Source organism: Medicago sativa, chromosome 3 (assembly GCF_051527215.1).
Source record: "Medicago sativa cultivar Bolivia chromosome 3, Bolivia_mono, whole genome shotgun sequence".
Taxonomy (NCBI): Eukaryota; Viridiplantae; Streptophyta; class Magnoliopsida; order Fabales; family Fabaceae; genus Medicago; species Medicago sativa.
Window position 1 is genome coordinate 29,852,728 of NC_140751.1, and position 18,272 is coordinate 29,870,999.

Genomic DNA, 18,272 nt, shown 5'->3' on the forward strand with positions numbered 1-18,272 from the left:
AAATAAATATTTTCTTCATTGAATAAGCCACATAAAGAAATAAAATAAGGATTTGTTTACAAAATTGAATATATACAGTAGGTATATATTTTTTGAAATCCTATGATAATTCATATTTGAAACGTTTGTTCTCCTTAGTTGACTTGACTCTTCTGCCTTGGTTCCACACACATTATATGCAAGGCTTGTTCCTTTTCATATAAATAAAAATCTAGCTTCTGTCATGAGAAAGTTATTGATTTAGAAAATATTCCTTGGCCAGGAGCTAGTATTGCCAATGGGTCATAAATAGATTTTCTTTGCTTAAAAATCTCCCATTTAGGACCATAATGTGTCTGCCACTCTTCTTGTGTAGTGTAGTGGGGTAAATATTGCTTTACTCCAAGATGGGCTCTTTCACAATATTCTAAAATTCTTTTGTTTTGATTTAAAATATGTTCAAGTTCATCAGGTCCACTGGATGAGGGGACTGCAGAGGCAAGAAATCCCACTAAATAGAATATATCTTCATCTGGGATAACAACTGATGTTCTCTTGTCCCACCTGCAGATGACATTATATTTTAAATTATTATATGCTTAAACATTGGAATCATTGTTATAGAATCAAAATTCAAATTGTGTTTGTATTATGTTTTTATATTGGACCTAACTCATCTATACAATAAGGTTAAAAATGTCATTTTATCTTATTTCTTTTAAATTTGGTATTTGGTTGTCCTATATACACGCCTATATTTAGCACTATTGGACTTGGGACATAGATGAATTGATGAATGACCTAGATTGATGGTCTCTAATACTATAGTATATTTTTTTTAATGGATCAATGTTAGTATGTCATTTGTTATGTTAATATATTTTTCCTCTTTGCTAAGGTTTGAACTAGTTTTAACTCCACAACTTCTTTAGTCTCATACTCTCGTATCTTGAACTAGTTTAGTTATCCAAACCTCATGTTATAACGTTATTAATCCTTACAAAATTGAGACTAAGGTGGAGAGTGTCACTATGTTTATCTCTATTCAACGTGAAACTTGAATTTGTTCTAGTATCTTGTATCAAATATTATACTCCCTCCGTCTCATAATACTTGACACAGTTGACTTTATTGCGCATGTTAATGCATAATTTTGAACTTAAATATCTTGAATAATATATTAGAAAAAATTATAAAAGTTTGATATTTTGAAAATTTTCATCGAGACAAATCTAACGACATCTTATATGATATTATTTATCTTTGTATATTGTAGAAAAATATGGTCAAAGTAAGTTAGGTCAAAATTACACATTTTCAAATGGGTCATCTATTACGGGACGGAGGGAGTAATACGGAAAATGTCTACATATATCCTAAGGGGGTGTTTGTTTCATCTCTACAAATTAAATTTTTAGAAACCAAAGGAGGGAAATAGAGCATTTTATTTCATTTTATTTTTTAAAAAGTTAAAAATTGTTTCTCCCAAAAGATAAATTTCTATCAATGAATTCTTTAACATGTGTCGCTAGGCATAAGATAGCATGTTTATAAATACTTAACTTTTGAAATAGTTTTAAGAACCTTACTTTGATTTGTTTACGGGGTAAATAAGGACAGGACCATTGCTTGTTTCGTTGACGATATTGCCAAATACTATCTCTGCAAAATTGTGTATTTTGCTTTTGGGAATGAAAAGATTGAGCCATGGATGTGGAACATCCCACAAACCTTTTGAACGCAATTTTACTTCTGAGATATGTACCCTGTCTAAAAAGTCCACATATGTGACTTCTGTTTGAAAAAGTGTTGATGGGATAAAGTTCAAGTGGGACAAGTGTTTCTCAATATCCTGCATATATATAAAAAAGAAACATAATGATTAGTGAGAAATAGTTTAATTATTTTTTAATTATTTTGTCTAGAAGTTAATTGATTATTTAGGGCAGTCTTGGCTCCACAGGTGCAGTCTGAGGTGAGTAGATATATGCGGTCTTACTTCTGCAAGTGGAAAGACCTTTTGTAGGAAAATGGATTCTCTCATGTAACATGAGGATCCATTGAAATCTCAACCATTAATTTGAAATGAGATAGAAAAAATTTGGTAATAGTGAGTTTTAATGGCGGATATCATGAAACATGAGAGTCTTTTTTTTTTTTTTTTTAGAGATTTCATTCCCGATACACACCTTAACCTAATTATGTTTTATTTGGATAAACAACATACTTTAAAACTTATCATATAAGTACTTATGTATAAGCTATCTTCGTAGTAAAAAATAAACTTAATTCAAATTGTTTAGTAAAAATTAAAGTAAATTCTAATTGTATAAATATGAGTCATTATAAGCTGTTTTCATAAGCTATAAGCTATCCTAGAGAGCTTATGAAAATTACCTTTTAACAACTTATAGACATGCAATAAGATGTTTCTATAAGCTTTCTCAAACAAGTCTCTCACAAGTGTTTATGCATCCCCTTAATTGATTATGACTTTTTGCATAAAACTAATGTTTAGTTTGAGTCATTGTTTCCTAACCTGATTTACTTCCAAGGTTTCTTCAATATTGAAGTATTTAGCCAATTCAAGGCAGAAAAGGGTTCTTCCATCTGATTTAAACTTGCTAGCTTGAACAGGATCTTGTGGATTGAAGGATAATCTCCAATTATTTAACAAGCCAGTTCTGTTTTTAATAACAAATCCTTCAATGTAATCAAAAGCTTTTTCTGCAAATATTAGTTTCTCTTGGTCTTTAGTGAATGCTGTGAAATCTGAATATATCACTCTAATCCATTTTACCTGTTCAAAACAATAGAATAAACATTTTTATGATGAAAATTAAAGGACCTTGTTTTTTTCTACCATACCATAAAATGAATTATTACCATGGTAGGTGCTGGCTCTAGCAAGATTCTTGCTCTTGTTATAATGCCAAACTGTCCTAATCCTCCAAGCACACTGTAAAAGAGTTCACCATTTTGCTCTTCAGAACAATTTACCACCTCTCCAGTTCCTGCATTCATTCATCAACAATCCTTTTTTAACCATCTAAAAGAAAAAAAATTATTTTATTTTTTTGAAAAATTTATTTACAGACTTATTATTAGTTGGTACTTTCTTATGTGGCTACCAAACATAAGTTAAAAAAACAATCAAAAGTTTTTGATGTCTCTACAAACGCAACACAACATGTAGCGATAGCTTTGATCGTAATTTTCTAAAATATTAAGAATCACCAGGCAACTGTATTTTAAACAAAGGGTTATAGGGAGTTATCTTATCACTATGTAACACCGACACTTTATATTAAAGGCATATCCAAGATATGATCATGAACACGTCATTAAATTCAATTATTGTATTTTCTAAAAAATTACCGGTGTCGGCGTGACATTGTTAGTGCTTCATAGCATTTTAGTATCAAGTGAAATATCAATTCACAAGAGACAAAATAGTAGGTTCTCTATCAAGAATACTATAGTGTTTTTCCCCTTTTTCCCAACCGTTAACCTTTGTTCATATCTTTCACAAAAAAATAGTTTTTTCTCATTCTCACCAAAGTACCAACCTGTAACAATCTCCATCTTCTGAACATTACTGATCTGTGGACCATGCCTAAAAGCCTGACCACTAACACCAGCATTGGATAAAGTACCACCAACTGTCAGATGCAAATAATCTGTCCAAGATCTTGGTGCCAAACCATACTTCAATGTCTCATGCAAAATCTTTATCCATAATTCACCTCCTGACACATCCACATAAGGAAATTCTCCACCATACACTTTAATTTCTTCAACATTCAGTGATTCCATATTGATCACAACTCCTTCTTCAGCTTGTGCTTGCCCTTGAAGTGAGTGACCATGTCCTCTAGCTGCAACAGTGAGGTGAGAACTTGGACCTAAATTCCATATATGCTTTATAGTAACTGCAATGTCAGATACTGATTTTGGATGCAGTACTGTCATAGGATGAGATTGGTACCTGTTGCCAAAATCTTTAGCTGCATTTTTTAGGTCAAGTTCATCAAAACTAAAGTGTCCTTGTAAAGGAAGTGCTTTCAAGGAAAAGGGGATACTTGAAATGCAAAAATTAAGTCTAATTGTTATACAACTAAGGAATAAAATCATGAAGCTTTTTATGAATAGAATGTTGTATTCACTAACAAGGCTAAATGATGGATGTTTCAAATTTTTTATGGAACATATGTTTGTAGTTAAAGGGTGAAGAAGGTTAAAGTTAAACATGGTGTAGTTGAACTAAGTAAGGAATAGAGTGAGGAAGGAGTAGAGGGTTGAATGAACTTTTGAGTTGTGAAATAAATATGAAGATTGATAACTAAGGAGAGGATTCTTTTGGTTCTCACTTTTGGAGTTAAAAGAGAAGTAGAAGCTACTACTTATACCAAGTTGAAAAGGAAAAGAGACAACAAAGAGAGATTTTACAAATCTCACTTTATCAAATAGTTGCAACCACAATCCCATCTTTCCATCATTTCATCAAGGACCAACATGTTTCAATTTTTTTCCTCATTAAGCAATTTTAGTATCTTGTGACTTGAATATTTCCAAATGTAGAAGGAAAAAATAAGTACTAGATTTTTCTACTGTATATATATACCCCATGCTTTCATGATTTGAAATTGCGGTTACGATCGTGGTTACACTGCGAACCTTTATATTGTAGAAAAATGAGGCCAAAATTGTGAATGTGATGCTGTTGCGGAGACTTCAAAATTATTTATGTTGCGGCCGTAATTACATTTGTGGACCACAATTTAAAACCATGCTCCTGTCTACCTCAAGTATGTTGAGGTGATGATGGTAGTGGTGTAGAATCTATTGCTGTTGGAATGTGAACATCTTGTATTCTTTCCATTGAATTGTATGAGAAGGACTTGTAAGATTGTATGAATATACATTCAAGGAGGATGGATGACATTGGTAGGGTCTTTGTTGGTCCCTGAGGCACGTGAAATTTTCATTTTTTTGTGATCGGTTGGGACTATATGGTTATGGCCATGTAGGGACTATAGGGACCTATTCTTGGGCCCCCTTTTGTAGGTCAAGCAAATCTATTGGAAGAAGAACAAATGTAAACAAAGAAAGATTGCAACTTATATATTTAATGCACAACCACCACAGTAGTACTACTGTTGCTGATGTTATTTAGAATTTTTAATGTATAGCAATTTTACATCGGTGTTTGGTCTAAGGACTGACTAATTTAAAAGAATTAGTTTCATCATCCATTTGCAGGAGTTCAATTTAAAGTCACATTTGTTCTGTATGAACTAACTCACCAAAATTGACATGGAGAGAATCAAACATGAGATCTTAAAAGAAGCACACTCTATCACAAATAAACGCCATTGAACCAATCCAAATGGGTGTTTCTAAGGGGATTTTCTAGTCAATTCATAATCAACTTAAACGATCCACAGCCATACTACATTGAGACAATTAAAATTGCATTAAAATGCCACTTAAAAAGTTCATTAAATTAAATTAAATCTAACTTACAATTATTTTATATGGCAATATTTCACTTAGAATATACATTTTGAAAGAAAAAAGGTAGGTAACAATGTCATTTAATTTTACATGTGTGCAAAAAATGAAAGAAATGAAAAGAGGAATATATAAAATAGGGTTAATTTTTTAAATTGACCATGTAATATACACATAGTCTGAAAAATGACTATGTAAAAAGTACAGATTATATCATTGTAATTTGAAATTCTTCCTATTATTGCCCACATATTTTCCATGTAGACATATAGTCCAAAAAAATGACCTAGAGGTTGAATTTGTATATGATTTTTTTGCAGACATGTTTATGATGTTAAAATATGGTTTTCTACATGAAATTAGAATGTTCTGAGAAGGGATATATTACTTATGAATTTTTAAAACGCCAAAAACTCAAAAAACAAACCATTGAAAACCTCAACTTATAAATCAAATTTTCAGCTGATTATTTTGCAGAGATATCTATAAAAATATATATAAAGAATATGAAAATTTTCATAGTACTGTGAAGAAGCCGCCATTTATTTTTATTTTTTGACCTAAATGTGCAAAATTGCAATTTTGTTTCGAGTAAGCATATACTCATGTGTTAAATTTATCTCCCTAATTTTACTAGCATGTTTATAACATCATAAGAACCTACACTACAAAATTTTTGAGTTTATAAACTAGGGACAAATTATTTATGAATTTTTTCTCCCTATAATTATGAATTTAAAAAACAAATCGTAATTAATTAGTCTCTTGCTTAAAAACTCTAAAACCTTGTGATGAAGGTTCATATGATGTTCTAACCAAGCCTAAAAATTTAGAGAACCAAATTTGTCACGTAACTATTGCTTATTCTGTTCAGACATTGAATTTTGCACGTTTTAGTTGAAAAATCAAAATAAAAATAGGCATCTTCAAAATGTTATGAAACTTTGTAGATCATTTCTATGTATTTTTATAGATGTCTCTGCAAACATTCAACTCAAAATTTGAATTCTACGTTAAGAATTCATTTTTTTTTTGTTGAGTTTTTGACGCTTTAACACTTCATAACTAATCTTTCCGTTGTATGCAAATTCTAATTTTACTTGAAAAATCATATTTTAATGACCTAAACTTGTCTGCAAAAAATAATAAAAAACTTCAGGGTCTGGACAGGTAATTCTTCAGGACCTTTTAAGATCACATAGACATGTTCCAACATTCCATAGAACATTAGCAGGGAACATGTACAATTAAAAAAAATACCGAGAACTAAAACACATTCCGAGAACATTCATCAAGGTGTTGCAACAATAGTGACAACATCCACACAAACCAGAAATAGTTGCAAAATAAATGCAACAACAGATAAATAGGAATATATGCAAAATAATTACAATATAGCACACAACATATCAGGCATATAAAGAGTATAGATACACCATTTTACTCCCCCTTTTTAGCCATAAAATATGCCAAAAGAAAACTGACCTCAAGAGTATAACACAGAAATGTATTCCCCACATCTCAAAGACGTGCAGTGATAGTAGAAGAGATCATGTCTTACAAGAACAAAACATTATGCCTCCTCATGCAGGCAAATTTCCAACTTGCCCCTTAGCTTTTCAAACTGTTTATCATCTAAGGCCTTGGTGAAAATGTCTGCCAATGCTCTTCTGTGTCAACATGCTCAAGTGTTACAACTTTCTCTTCAACAAGATCTCTGATGAAGTGATGTCGTATGTCAATGTGCTTTGTCTTGCTATGTTGAATATGATTCTTGGAAATATTGATAGCACTCAAATTGTCACAGTACAATGTCAGAACATCTTGTTCAACATTATACTCTTTCAGCATTTGTTTCATCCAAACAAGTTGTGAACAACTACTTCCAGCTGCTATGTATACAGCTTCAGCAGTAGATAGAGACACACTATTTTGTTTCTTACTAAACCAAGAAATTAGATTGTTCCCCAGAAAGAAACATCCTCCAGAAAGTGCTTTTCCTGTCATCTGAACTCCCTTCCCAGTCAGCATCACAGTAACCTATTAACATAGAATTCTCACTATGTGAGTACATGATCCCATAATCACTGGTGCTATTGATGCCTTGCACATATCCCTACTGCAAAAGTGATATATGGTCTGTTTGTAGTAAGATACAACAAACTTCCAATCATGCTTATGTACATGCTTTGATCTACAACAACACCATTTTCATCCTTTGTCAGCTTCAAGTGTGTGGCAGCTGGAGTTCTCTTATGACCACCATTGTCCATACCAAATATTTTCTCTATATTCTTGGCATATTTACTCTGAGAAATAAAGGCAGTGTCCTCCATTTGTTTGACTTGAAGACCAAGAAAATACGTCAGCTCACCAACCAAGCTCAGCTCATATTCAGATTGCATTTGCTGAATGAAATGTTGAACCATCTTGTCCAACATCCCACCAAAAACAATATCATCAACATATATTTGTGCAATCATTAGTCTTCCATTTTCATCTTTAACAAACAGAGTCTTGTATGTTCCTCCTTTCTTGTACCCTTGATTCACCAGAAATTGAGTGAGTCTTTCATACCAAGCCCTAGGTGCTTGCTTCAAACCATACATAGCTTTCTTCAATCTATAGACATGATTGGGAAAGCTAGGGTAAACAAATCCCTTAGGTTGCTCCACATAGACTTCTTCATTTAAGTAACCATTCAGAAAGGCACTCTTTACATCCATTTGGAACAGCTTAAATTTAAGTATACAAGATACACCTAACAGTAATCTTATGGATTCCAACCTAGCAACAGGAGCAAAAGTTTCATCAAAATCCTGGCCTTCTACTTGAGTATATCCTTGAGCTACTAGTCTTGCCTTGTTTCTGGTCATAATACCGTTTTCATCTGACTTGTTCTTATATATCCATTTGGTACCAATAACATTCATGCCTTCAGGTCTTGGAACCAAATCTCACACTTCACTTCTTTTGAACTGATTTAACTCTTCCTGCATTGCTTCAATCCAGAATTCATCAATGAGAGCTTCTTTGACATTCTTTGGCTCTATCTTGAACTGGTGTTTCAACATCTTCTTCAATATCAGGAACTCTTTCTTCAGTGACATCATCTATTACCACATTGATAGATTCCATGACAGCCTTGGTTCTGGAATGGAAAACTCTGTAAGCTCTATTGTTTATAGAGTAGCCAAGAAAAATATCTTCATCACTTTTGGGATCCATTTTTCTTCTGTGATCTCTATCTTCCATAATGTAACACTTGCTTCCAAAAACATGAAAATATTTGACAGTAGGTTTTCTTCCCTTCCATAACTCATATAGAGTTGTTGTAGTTCCAGTCCTTAGGGTAACTCTATTGTGAATATGGCATGATGTTTTCATTGCTTCTTCTCATAAATAGTAAGGCAGATGTTTTGCATGAAGCATAACTCTGGTTGACTCTTGGAGAGTTTTGTTCTTTCTTTTCACAACACCATTTTGTTGGGGTGTGATGGGAGATGAAAACTCATATTTGTTTTCTTCACTAGAGAAATATTCATTGAACTTGGCATTTTCAAACTTAGTTCCATGATCACTTCTTATTCTTACAATGACATTATCCTTTTCTCTTTGTAATTGTGTGCACAAGTCTTTAAAAACTTCAAAGGTATCTGATTTTTCTTTAATGAAATTTACCCAGGTAAACCTAGAAAAATCATCAACAACTACAAAGACATACCTTTTTCCACCAATGCTTTCAACCTGCATAGGTCCCATTAAGTCTATGTGCAGAAGCTCAAGAACTTTAGAGGTCACTTGATGTTCCAACCTTGGATGTGACATTCTGGTTTGTTTGCCAATCTGACATTCACCGCATATGCTGCCTTGAACAATTTTGAGATTGTTAAGTCCTCTAATAGCTTTTGAGGAAATGGCTTTCTTCATTCCTTTCAGATGTAGTTGACCCAACATTTGATGCCAGAGTTTGACCTCTTCTTCTTTGCTCAAAACATAGGTTGAGATATGTGCTTCTTCCTGAGATACTCATAGATAGCAATTGTCATTAGACCTGGTCTCATAATCACTTCTTCTTTCTTATCAGTAATCTAACATTCAGGCTTAGAGAAGTTTACTTCTAGTCCTTGATCACATAGCTGACTTATGATAATCAAGTTGGCAGTTAACCCTTTCACCAGCAGCACATTATCAAGTCTTGGCAAACCATGTTTGATCAGGTTATCAATATCTACAATCTTTCCTTTAGCTCCATCACCAAAAGTAACATAGCTACTAGTATAAGGTCTCACATTCTTAAGATATTTATCAACTCCAGTCATGTGTCTGGAACAACCACTCTCAAAGTACCAGTCTTCCTTGGCGGATGCTCTTAGAGTGGTATGAGCTATTAACCCAGAGTTTACACTTCTTGGGATCCACTTCTTCTTGGGTGGATTCTGATAAGGTTGCTTAGATTGTCCATGCAACTTGAAACAACATGGTCTGATATGACCCCTTCCCTTACAGTGATGACAGACCCATGAACTAGGTTTTTTCTTGGTTTTGAAACTCAGATGTTCCTCAGAATGTTTCAACATTGTCTTACTCTTAGTCAAGTCATCAGTTTCAACACCAGCTACGATCTGTTGGTCATATTGTTGCTTTCTCACTATTCCACATTCTTCAAGAGCATAGGGAGAGTTTCTGTTTCGTTGATTTCTGTTCAGAGCTTTATAACTAAACCACCACTCTTAGGATCCCCTTTAACTTTGAGACTATCATCCAGCACATTTGTTCCTGTAGTCATCTTTCCAACCCGTTTCTTTACATGCTCCAGTTGAGAATTTAATTTTGTTACCTCATCATTGAGTTCAAAGATTTGTGCTAGATTATCATTCCTTTCATCCTGCAATTGAGTGATCATGTCTTCTTGTTTCTCAACCTTTTGAGCTAACTCAGCACTTCTGGCAATTAACTCATATTAGGACATAGCCAGCTCATCATAACTCATCTCTTCCTCATAAGACTCTGTATATGACATAATTCTACCATTTAAGGCAGAAACATGATTTGCAGACTCATTTTCAGCTTCACGTTCTGAGTTATCTTCATTTGACCATGAGACAACCAAGATTTTCTTTTGCCTTTTAAGAAAAGTAGCACATTCAGATCTGATATGACCATGTCCTTCACACTCATGACATTGAACCCTTTTGTATTGAGAACTCATCTCATCAATTCTTGCCATCTTCTCCTTACTTGGTTGATTATCAATGTTGGGTCTGATGTTCTGACCATTTGACCTGGATCTTCTGTCAAATTGTTTAAAGATTTTTTTGAACTGTCTTCCCAGTAGCACTAAGGATTCTGACATATCTTCATCATCCTCATGACTCCTGATAGACGTTTGGCAAGTGCACCAAATACTATCGAAGTAGTAAAAATATCGATCCCACGAGGACTGTTTTTAACTTCAATGATTCAATCGCGTTATAGAAATAGGACGTGTAAAGTTTATTTTTAGTTTGCCACTAGGCAGAAGATTTGGTTTGATTTTATGAATCAAATAAAAGAGAATAAAGATGTGATTAAGAAAATATGAGAGAAAGATGAGATCAGATCCGTCGAATCCTCTAAGTTCCCCTAATTGGTCTACTGCACCTATTTGTTATGAATCCTTTTCTAATTTACGATGATTAACAAAATAGCCCTAATCAATCCCTTGAGTTAGGACCCTCTTGTTAAACTACAACCCCTAATTCCTTAGGTGGTCTAATAATTCTTGAAGGTTTTACCGAACGTTAACCTATTATCACTAACAAACGATTATTTATTCCTAGACTAACCCTGTTTATTAGAACAATTCAATTAGGTCTAAGTTGAAAGCCATGGTCAGTGGTCATTCATTCTCACAAAATCAAGTTATATGTGATCAAGATATAAAAAGCATTAAGAACAATTGAATTGAATAAACTAGAATTGAATTCATAAACAAAATAGAGTTTCCCAGCAACATGTGTCAATTAGGGTTACAAAGATTCATCTCGGATCTAATCTCTAAGAGATTTAGCTACTCATAATCGAGTTTACAAATAGCATAATCAATGAAATAATTAAAACATACATGAATTGGTAAAAGGTTGAAGAAATCGCCCTTCTAGCCGTCTCCGATGTCTCAAAATCGCACTTTGCTCTCCAAAATCGTAACCCTTGTTCTTCAGATTGAGTGCAGTATTTATAGAAGTCATGGGCCTGACCCGTCAAAATCGCGCCGCGCCATGTATATAGGCGTGCCGCGATTTCCCTCAAACAGGGAGGATGTAATTTTGCTTCAAAAATCGCAGCACGGCTTGAAATTGGCGTGGCGCGATTTCCTTCGAACAGACTTCAATATTTAAGCTTTTTGCACTCCAGAACAGTATAAATTGCATGAGAACTCTATCAAAATGTCACAATAATTCCTAAAAATTACGTAATGACAGCATGTCATCACAACCCCAAACTTAAACCATTCCTTGTCCTCAAGGAATTTGCTTGCAACAGTGACAGATGACAGTAAAATAACAGTTACCTGACAAAACGATAGTACCCAAAAGTTCATTCTCCTTCTAGCTAAAGATGAGCTAGTTTGACTTGTTCGCATCCACCAATTCACAACTCCACGCATCAAATTGAAATAGGGTTCTACTAGTCGACATGCAGGTCTACATATTACCATACGCTTGAAAAGTTTCTAAACATCAATCAAAGTGAATATCATTACACACTTTTGAGGTCTTTAGGGTTATAACGAGGCTTAGGTGAAAGGTGCGATATATTTGGATAAGTAGGCTACACAAAATTTGAGTTAGGCATTCCTACGGAAGTTAAAGCACAAAATTCAATCCTTCAATCATTCACCTTGTGGAATTACAATCAATGCAAGGGTACTAGAGAATATCTTTAACATTTAGGGACAATCGAGTTTGAAGTTACTCGGATTTTCAATGTTTTGTCCCTTTTTCATTATTCAATTTCTTTTTTTTTTTTGATACACCATTTTTATGTATATTTTGCATGACAATTTCATATTTCTTTCATTTTTGTTCTCTTATTCTCTAGTACCCCCACCCCAAACTTAGTTGGTTCCAAATTCCAATAGCAACCCCAAACTTAATCTTTAGCAACATTCTACAATGCCTTAACTCAGAAAATACATTAAGGGACAAGTCCTATAAGTCTCTAGGCTTGTAATGTAGTTTGTCACTGAACAAAAAGTTCTAATCCTACCGGCTCACAATTGGTTAAGAAAGGATAAATTCAACAAATTAAAACATGGTAGGCTTCAAAAAGGCTCACATGACCAAGCACTTTTGCCTCAGTGTGTAATTAACAAAGACCAATCAATAATAGAGAAACAATGCAAGTTCTAGAAATGTAGTTGCATGGAAAACTAATCAAAATATAAGTAAATTGAAAAACAAAATTTGGCAATGAACCTTATGGCTGAGATTTCTGGGAGTATGTGACTACCTAGCAACGCCGTACACTTCGCCTTTGAATCAAGTCACCCCTCCTTTAGAACTTTTGGAATACCGTTTCATCAAACAACTGTTACTAAACTGGAATAGGTCACATGAAACAAAACAAATTCATTAATTAAACAAGTGCAGGAGCAATTACAATAGGGAAATAAGTTCAATGGACTTTGACATAAAAAGAAAAATAAAGAAAATACATCAAAAGAAAAATGACTGAAAATAAAATACAAAGCAGAAAATGCTAATCCATCAGTAGATCAGCCCATGTTCACATCATCATCCGAGTGTCCAGCCCCCGGTGTCCTCAATCCCTCAAAGATGCCATCCCCTTGATCTTGCTCAGTGGCATTGAAATCATCAGTGATTTCCCTCCTCATGCGCAAACCATACTCCTCCTGATGTGTAAAATACTGCTCCATGCGCTCACGAGAGCCTCCAAACCTCTCATAGGACTCACTAATCGGACCCATATTCAATTGAGCCTCCGCAACAAACGCAGTTGAGAACCTAGGACGGTTCACCCACAGCTGGTTCAAAGTCTCCGTCATCCAATTAGCTTGAACATGCATGAATTCCTCAAGCTTTGGGTGAAGAGGAGCATAACCCCCTTGGCTACTACTCCCTCCTTGCTCTATTTATTGTTGCTTTGCTGCCTCCCTCTCTCTCTCTTTCATGTACCCCTCATACTTCTTCACGAATCCATCCATGACTGAGTCGGTGATTGGCTTCATATTGCTGGTGTTGAGATCACTATCATAAGTCGGCACCAACTCTTGCTCACATAACCAATTAATCAAGCTTCCATGCCCCAATTGTGTGGTGTTCCCGATTGCTAGATCATGAAGACTATTGGCCAAGAGGCGGCCAATATCTATAGGGTACTCCTTGATGATGGCATCGGCAGCAAGCACCCTTTTGAGAGGAATTTCAGAAGTGAAAGATGCACTCTCAAGAGTCTGGACCAAATAGGACACCCACGCCTTGGGTATCGGCAGCATCTCCGCATAGGTATGCATCCGGGACTTTTTCCAAGTCGACCCAGGCCTACACATCGTGGTAATGATGTCATCAAATGTATCCTCCGTCAAACTAAATCTCTCCCTCCTCAGTTTCTCAACCCAACACTCCTCCGGTGGTTGAACATTCAGCCATTCATTAAGAGCTTCAGGGCTGAAATCAATAGTCTTGTCCCGAACAAAAGATTGAAAGGGTGTATCAGAAACCCGTGCATTTGCAAAGAATTCGACGATCACGGTTTTGTTGTTTGCTTCAACGATCATCTCATTCAACTTTGACCACCCTCTCCTTTATAATTCAACCTCAAAGATCGGATACTTACCAAGCTTTGTGAATTCAAACTTCCTCTCCCCCACAACTTCAAAACTTTTCATGGATTTGTGGAACTCTTAGGCTTGGTCATTGATAAAATGAATGGCGTTTCCGGGTGGTTCGGATGCGGTACGAGGGCGTTTGGCTTTGCTTGTGGATGGCTTGGGGTTGGTGGCTTTCTTTGAGCGGGTGTTTTGTGGATTGGAGGCCATTTGTGGTTAAGGAAAATGGTGAAAGGAAAGTTTTGTGAAGTTTGGGAAAATTGTGAAGGAGTGTGAATGATAATGGTTTGGATTGATGAATTTGTGGTTGGATTGTGGTTTGATGATGTTTAGGAAGTGATAAAGTAGATGAAGATGGGAAAAATTCGTGAATGGGAAGTCTAGGGAAATTTTTGGTAGAGAAAAGTAGGAAAAAAGGAATGAAAATGATGATGAATAGTGAGGTTTTTATAGGCTGAGGAGAAAAATCGCGCCGCGGTGCAAAACTGGCGTGCCGCGATTTTGTAGAAACAGGGAGTTTGGTTTGTTGCTTGATGAAATCGCGCTGCGGCCATATACAGGCGCGGCGCGATTTTGTAGAAACAGGGAGTTCTCTCAGGCCAAAACTTGTTTTCTTGAAAAATGCCTGAGTCTTATTGAATTTTTGAAAAACTTTTGAAGAGAGAATCATGCAAGACATCAGTACCTTGCATGATTTTCTTGATAGGAGGTACTAGAACAATTTTTCGAAAACTTTCCTGCCTCATATTAAAAAGAAAAGAAAAATATTTTTGTGTTTTTTGTTTTTGAAAGCAATAAAATCATACCTGAAAATAAATAGTGGGTTGCCTCCCACCCAGCGCTTTCTTTTACGTCATTGAGCTTGACGCTTCAACCACTGTTAGGGTGGAAAATATGTCAGAAAGAATATATCATCCTTCTTCTTCCTCTTGTTTGGTAGGAATTCCATGAATTTGTAGCAAAGAAGTAGATGCTCCCATGCTCTCACTGTTAAACCTTTAGAGGTTAAGCTCTCCCACCGTAAAGAAGGACGTGCATCCATCTGCACACGAGTGATTTCCTCAACCTCTGTTGGTTCAGACTTCGGGAAAATGTCAACACTCCTTACTTTGGGATTTTCTTCCACAACAACCTTGTGACATTCAGTCTCCATCTGAACTAGCTTCCTTTGAGACTCATGTGCTTTCTCAACAAGATCACCACACTGAACATCAAACTTCTCAAATGAAACTTGATTTGACACCAAGAAATCATCTAAAATATTCTGAAGTTGAGTATTGTAATCGATGTTGATCACCTATTTCTTCCCTTCACCATCACTACCTGGTTGATTCGCCTCATAATGACCACAACTCGAGATTTTGTTGTCCAAAATTTTAATCTTAAAAGATAGCATATATTTTTCATACTGCAACTTAGCAATCTCTTCTGTGTCATAGAGGAGTACCCTGTCTATCATAGCTGCAAAACTTGGATAAACTTTTCAGTAGCACAGTACAATGAGAAGAAAACAAAGAGCATAATATTTTTTTTCTTTTTTATAAATATATATACAAGAATATAAATGACAAAAAATCCTAAATAAAAACAAAATTGAAAAATTGAAATGACTCAACAGTCCCCGGCAGCGGCGCCAAAAACTTGATAGACGTTTGGCAAGTGCACCAAATACTATCGAAGTAGTAAAAATATCGATCCCACGAGGACTGTTTTTAACTTCAATGATTCAATCGCGTTATAGAAATAGGATGTGTAAAGTTTATTTTTAGTTTGCCACTAGGCAGAAGATTTGGTTTGATTTTATGAAATCAAATAAAAGAGAATAAAGATGTGATTAAGAAAATATGAGAGAAAGATGAGATCAGATCCGTCGAATCCTCTAAGTTCCCCTAATTGGTCTACTGCACCTATTTGTTATGAATCCTTTTCTAATTTACGATGATTAACAAAATAGCCCTAATCAATCCCTTGAGTTAGGACCCTCTTCTTAAACTACAGCCCCTAATTCCTTAGGTGGTCTAATAATTCTTGAAGGTTTTACCGAACGTTAACCTATTATCACTAACAAACGATTATCTATTCCTAGACTAACCCTGTTTATTAGAACAATTCAATTAGGTCTAAGTTGAAAGCCATGGTCAGTGGTCATTCATTCTCACGAAATCAAGTTATATGTGATCAAGATATAAAAAGCATTAAGAACAATTGAATTGAATAAACTAGAATTGAATTCATAAACAAAATAGAGTTTCACAGCAACATGTGTCAATTAGGGTTACAAAGATTCATCTCGGATCTAATCTCTAAGAGATTTAGCTACTCATAATTGAGTTTACAAATAGCATAATCAATGAAATAATTAAAACATACATGAATTGGTAAAAGGTTGAAGAAATCGCCCTTCTAGCCGTCTCCGATGTCTCAAAATCGCACTTTGCTCTCCAAAAGCGTAACCCTTGTTCTTTAGATTGAGTGCAGTATTTATAGAAGTCATGGGCCTGACCCGTCAAAATCGCGCCGCGCCATGTATATAGGCGTGCCGCGATTTCCCTCAAACAGGGACGATGTAATTTTGCTTCAAAAATCGCAGCACGGCTTGAAATTGGCGTGGCACGATTTCCTTCGAACAGACTTCAATATTTAAGCTTTTTGCACTCCAGAACAGTATAAATTGCATGAGAACTATATCAAAATGTCACAATAAGTCCTAAAAATTACGTAATGACAGCATGTCATCAACTCCCTTGAGTCTCATTTGAATTAACATTAGATGCAAAAGCAATGCCCTCGCCCTTTTTGTCACTCTTACCATTGATAGTCATTTCAAAGTTTTGCAGAGATCCTATTAACTCATCAACCTTCAAGCTTGAGATATCCCGAGCTTCCTCAATGGTTGTCACTTTCATGTCAAACCTCTTAGGTAAAGATCTGAGAATTTTCCTGACCAGCTTTTCATCAGAGATCTTTTCTCCAATAGATTCAAAAGCATTTGCTATATCAAGAATATTCAAGTAATAATCCGGTATGCTCTCATCCTACATCATCTTTAGATTTTCAAATTTTGTAGTAAAAAGTTGAAATTTAGCACTTTTAACTTGGTAGTACCTTCATGTGCAGTTTTGAAAATTTCCCAAACATCCTTGGCTATAGTACATTGTTTGATCAATCTGAACATGTTCTTGTCCACCCCATTGAATAGAGCATTCAATGCTTTGTAATTTCCAAGGGCCAGTTCATCCTCAGCAATGGTCCATTCTTCTTCTGGTTTCAAGACAACTGTCTTGTTTCCATCTTTGTCAAGTGCCACAGGATGTTCCCAACCTTTCAGAACTGCTTCCAGGTCTTGCTGTCAATAAATTTGAGAAAAGCACTCATGCACGATTTCCAATAGTCATAGTTGGAGTCATCCAACAGAGGGGGTCTATTTACAAATCCTCCTTCCTTGTCCATAATGCTAGAATGAAACTTCCTTGGAGTTCACCCTAAAAACAGGCAGGGTGCCTGCTCTGATGCCAATTGAAATTCTAGCATGCTTGTTTTAAGATGTTTTATGCAATGTTTCAACGTTAAACACACAGTATGCAGATGTTCCGGTTAATGTTTCAACATCAAGTAGTAAACATAATAAATAACAAAAAGGTAAATGACAAGAAAGTAAATGGCACAGTAAGTTTGCTAACCCAGTTCGGTGACAAACACACCTACTCTGGGGGCTACCAAGTCAGGAAGGAAATCCAATAGTGTAGTTCTTATTCTAATGCTCTCAGCAAACGCCTTGTTTACAACACAAGACCTTGAACCTACCCATATTGATTTTAACATGAGAATTCCTAGATTTGAGATCCCATCTCACTATCCTACAGTCAATCACAACCCCTATGATTATCAGACTCAAAACAAACAAGTGGTGAAGTTACTTTCAAACAAACAACTACAACCTTGCTTA

The 18,272-nt window shown here is 35.2% G+C and overlaps 1 protein-coding gene and 1 pseudogene across 1 annotated transcript; both read right to left on the reverse strand.

Moving 5' to 3' along the window:
* Positions 1-4,353, reverse strand: LOC146937011 (cytokinin dehydrogenase 6-like). The gene is made up of 5 exons (XM_085751525.1): positions 3,549-4,353; positions 2,866-2,993; positions 2,519-2,779; positions 1,569-1,831; positions 1-543 (listed from the first exon to the last, which is right to left on the reverse strand). The coding sequence occupies exons 1-5, from the start codon at positions 4,228-4,230 to the stop codon at positions 222-224; spliced, it is 1,656 nt and encodes a 551-aa protein (XP_085607651.1). The 5' UTR covers positions 4,231-4,353; the 3' UTR covers positions 1-221.
* A 5,129-nt stretch (positions 4,354-9,482) lies between these two features.
* Positions 9,483-17,701, reverse strand: LOC146937012 (uncharacterized; annotated as a pseudogene).
* Between the last annotated feature and the right edge of the window lie 571 nt (positions 17,702-18,272).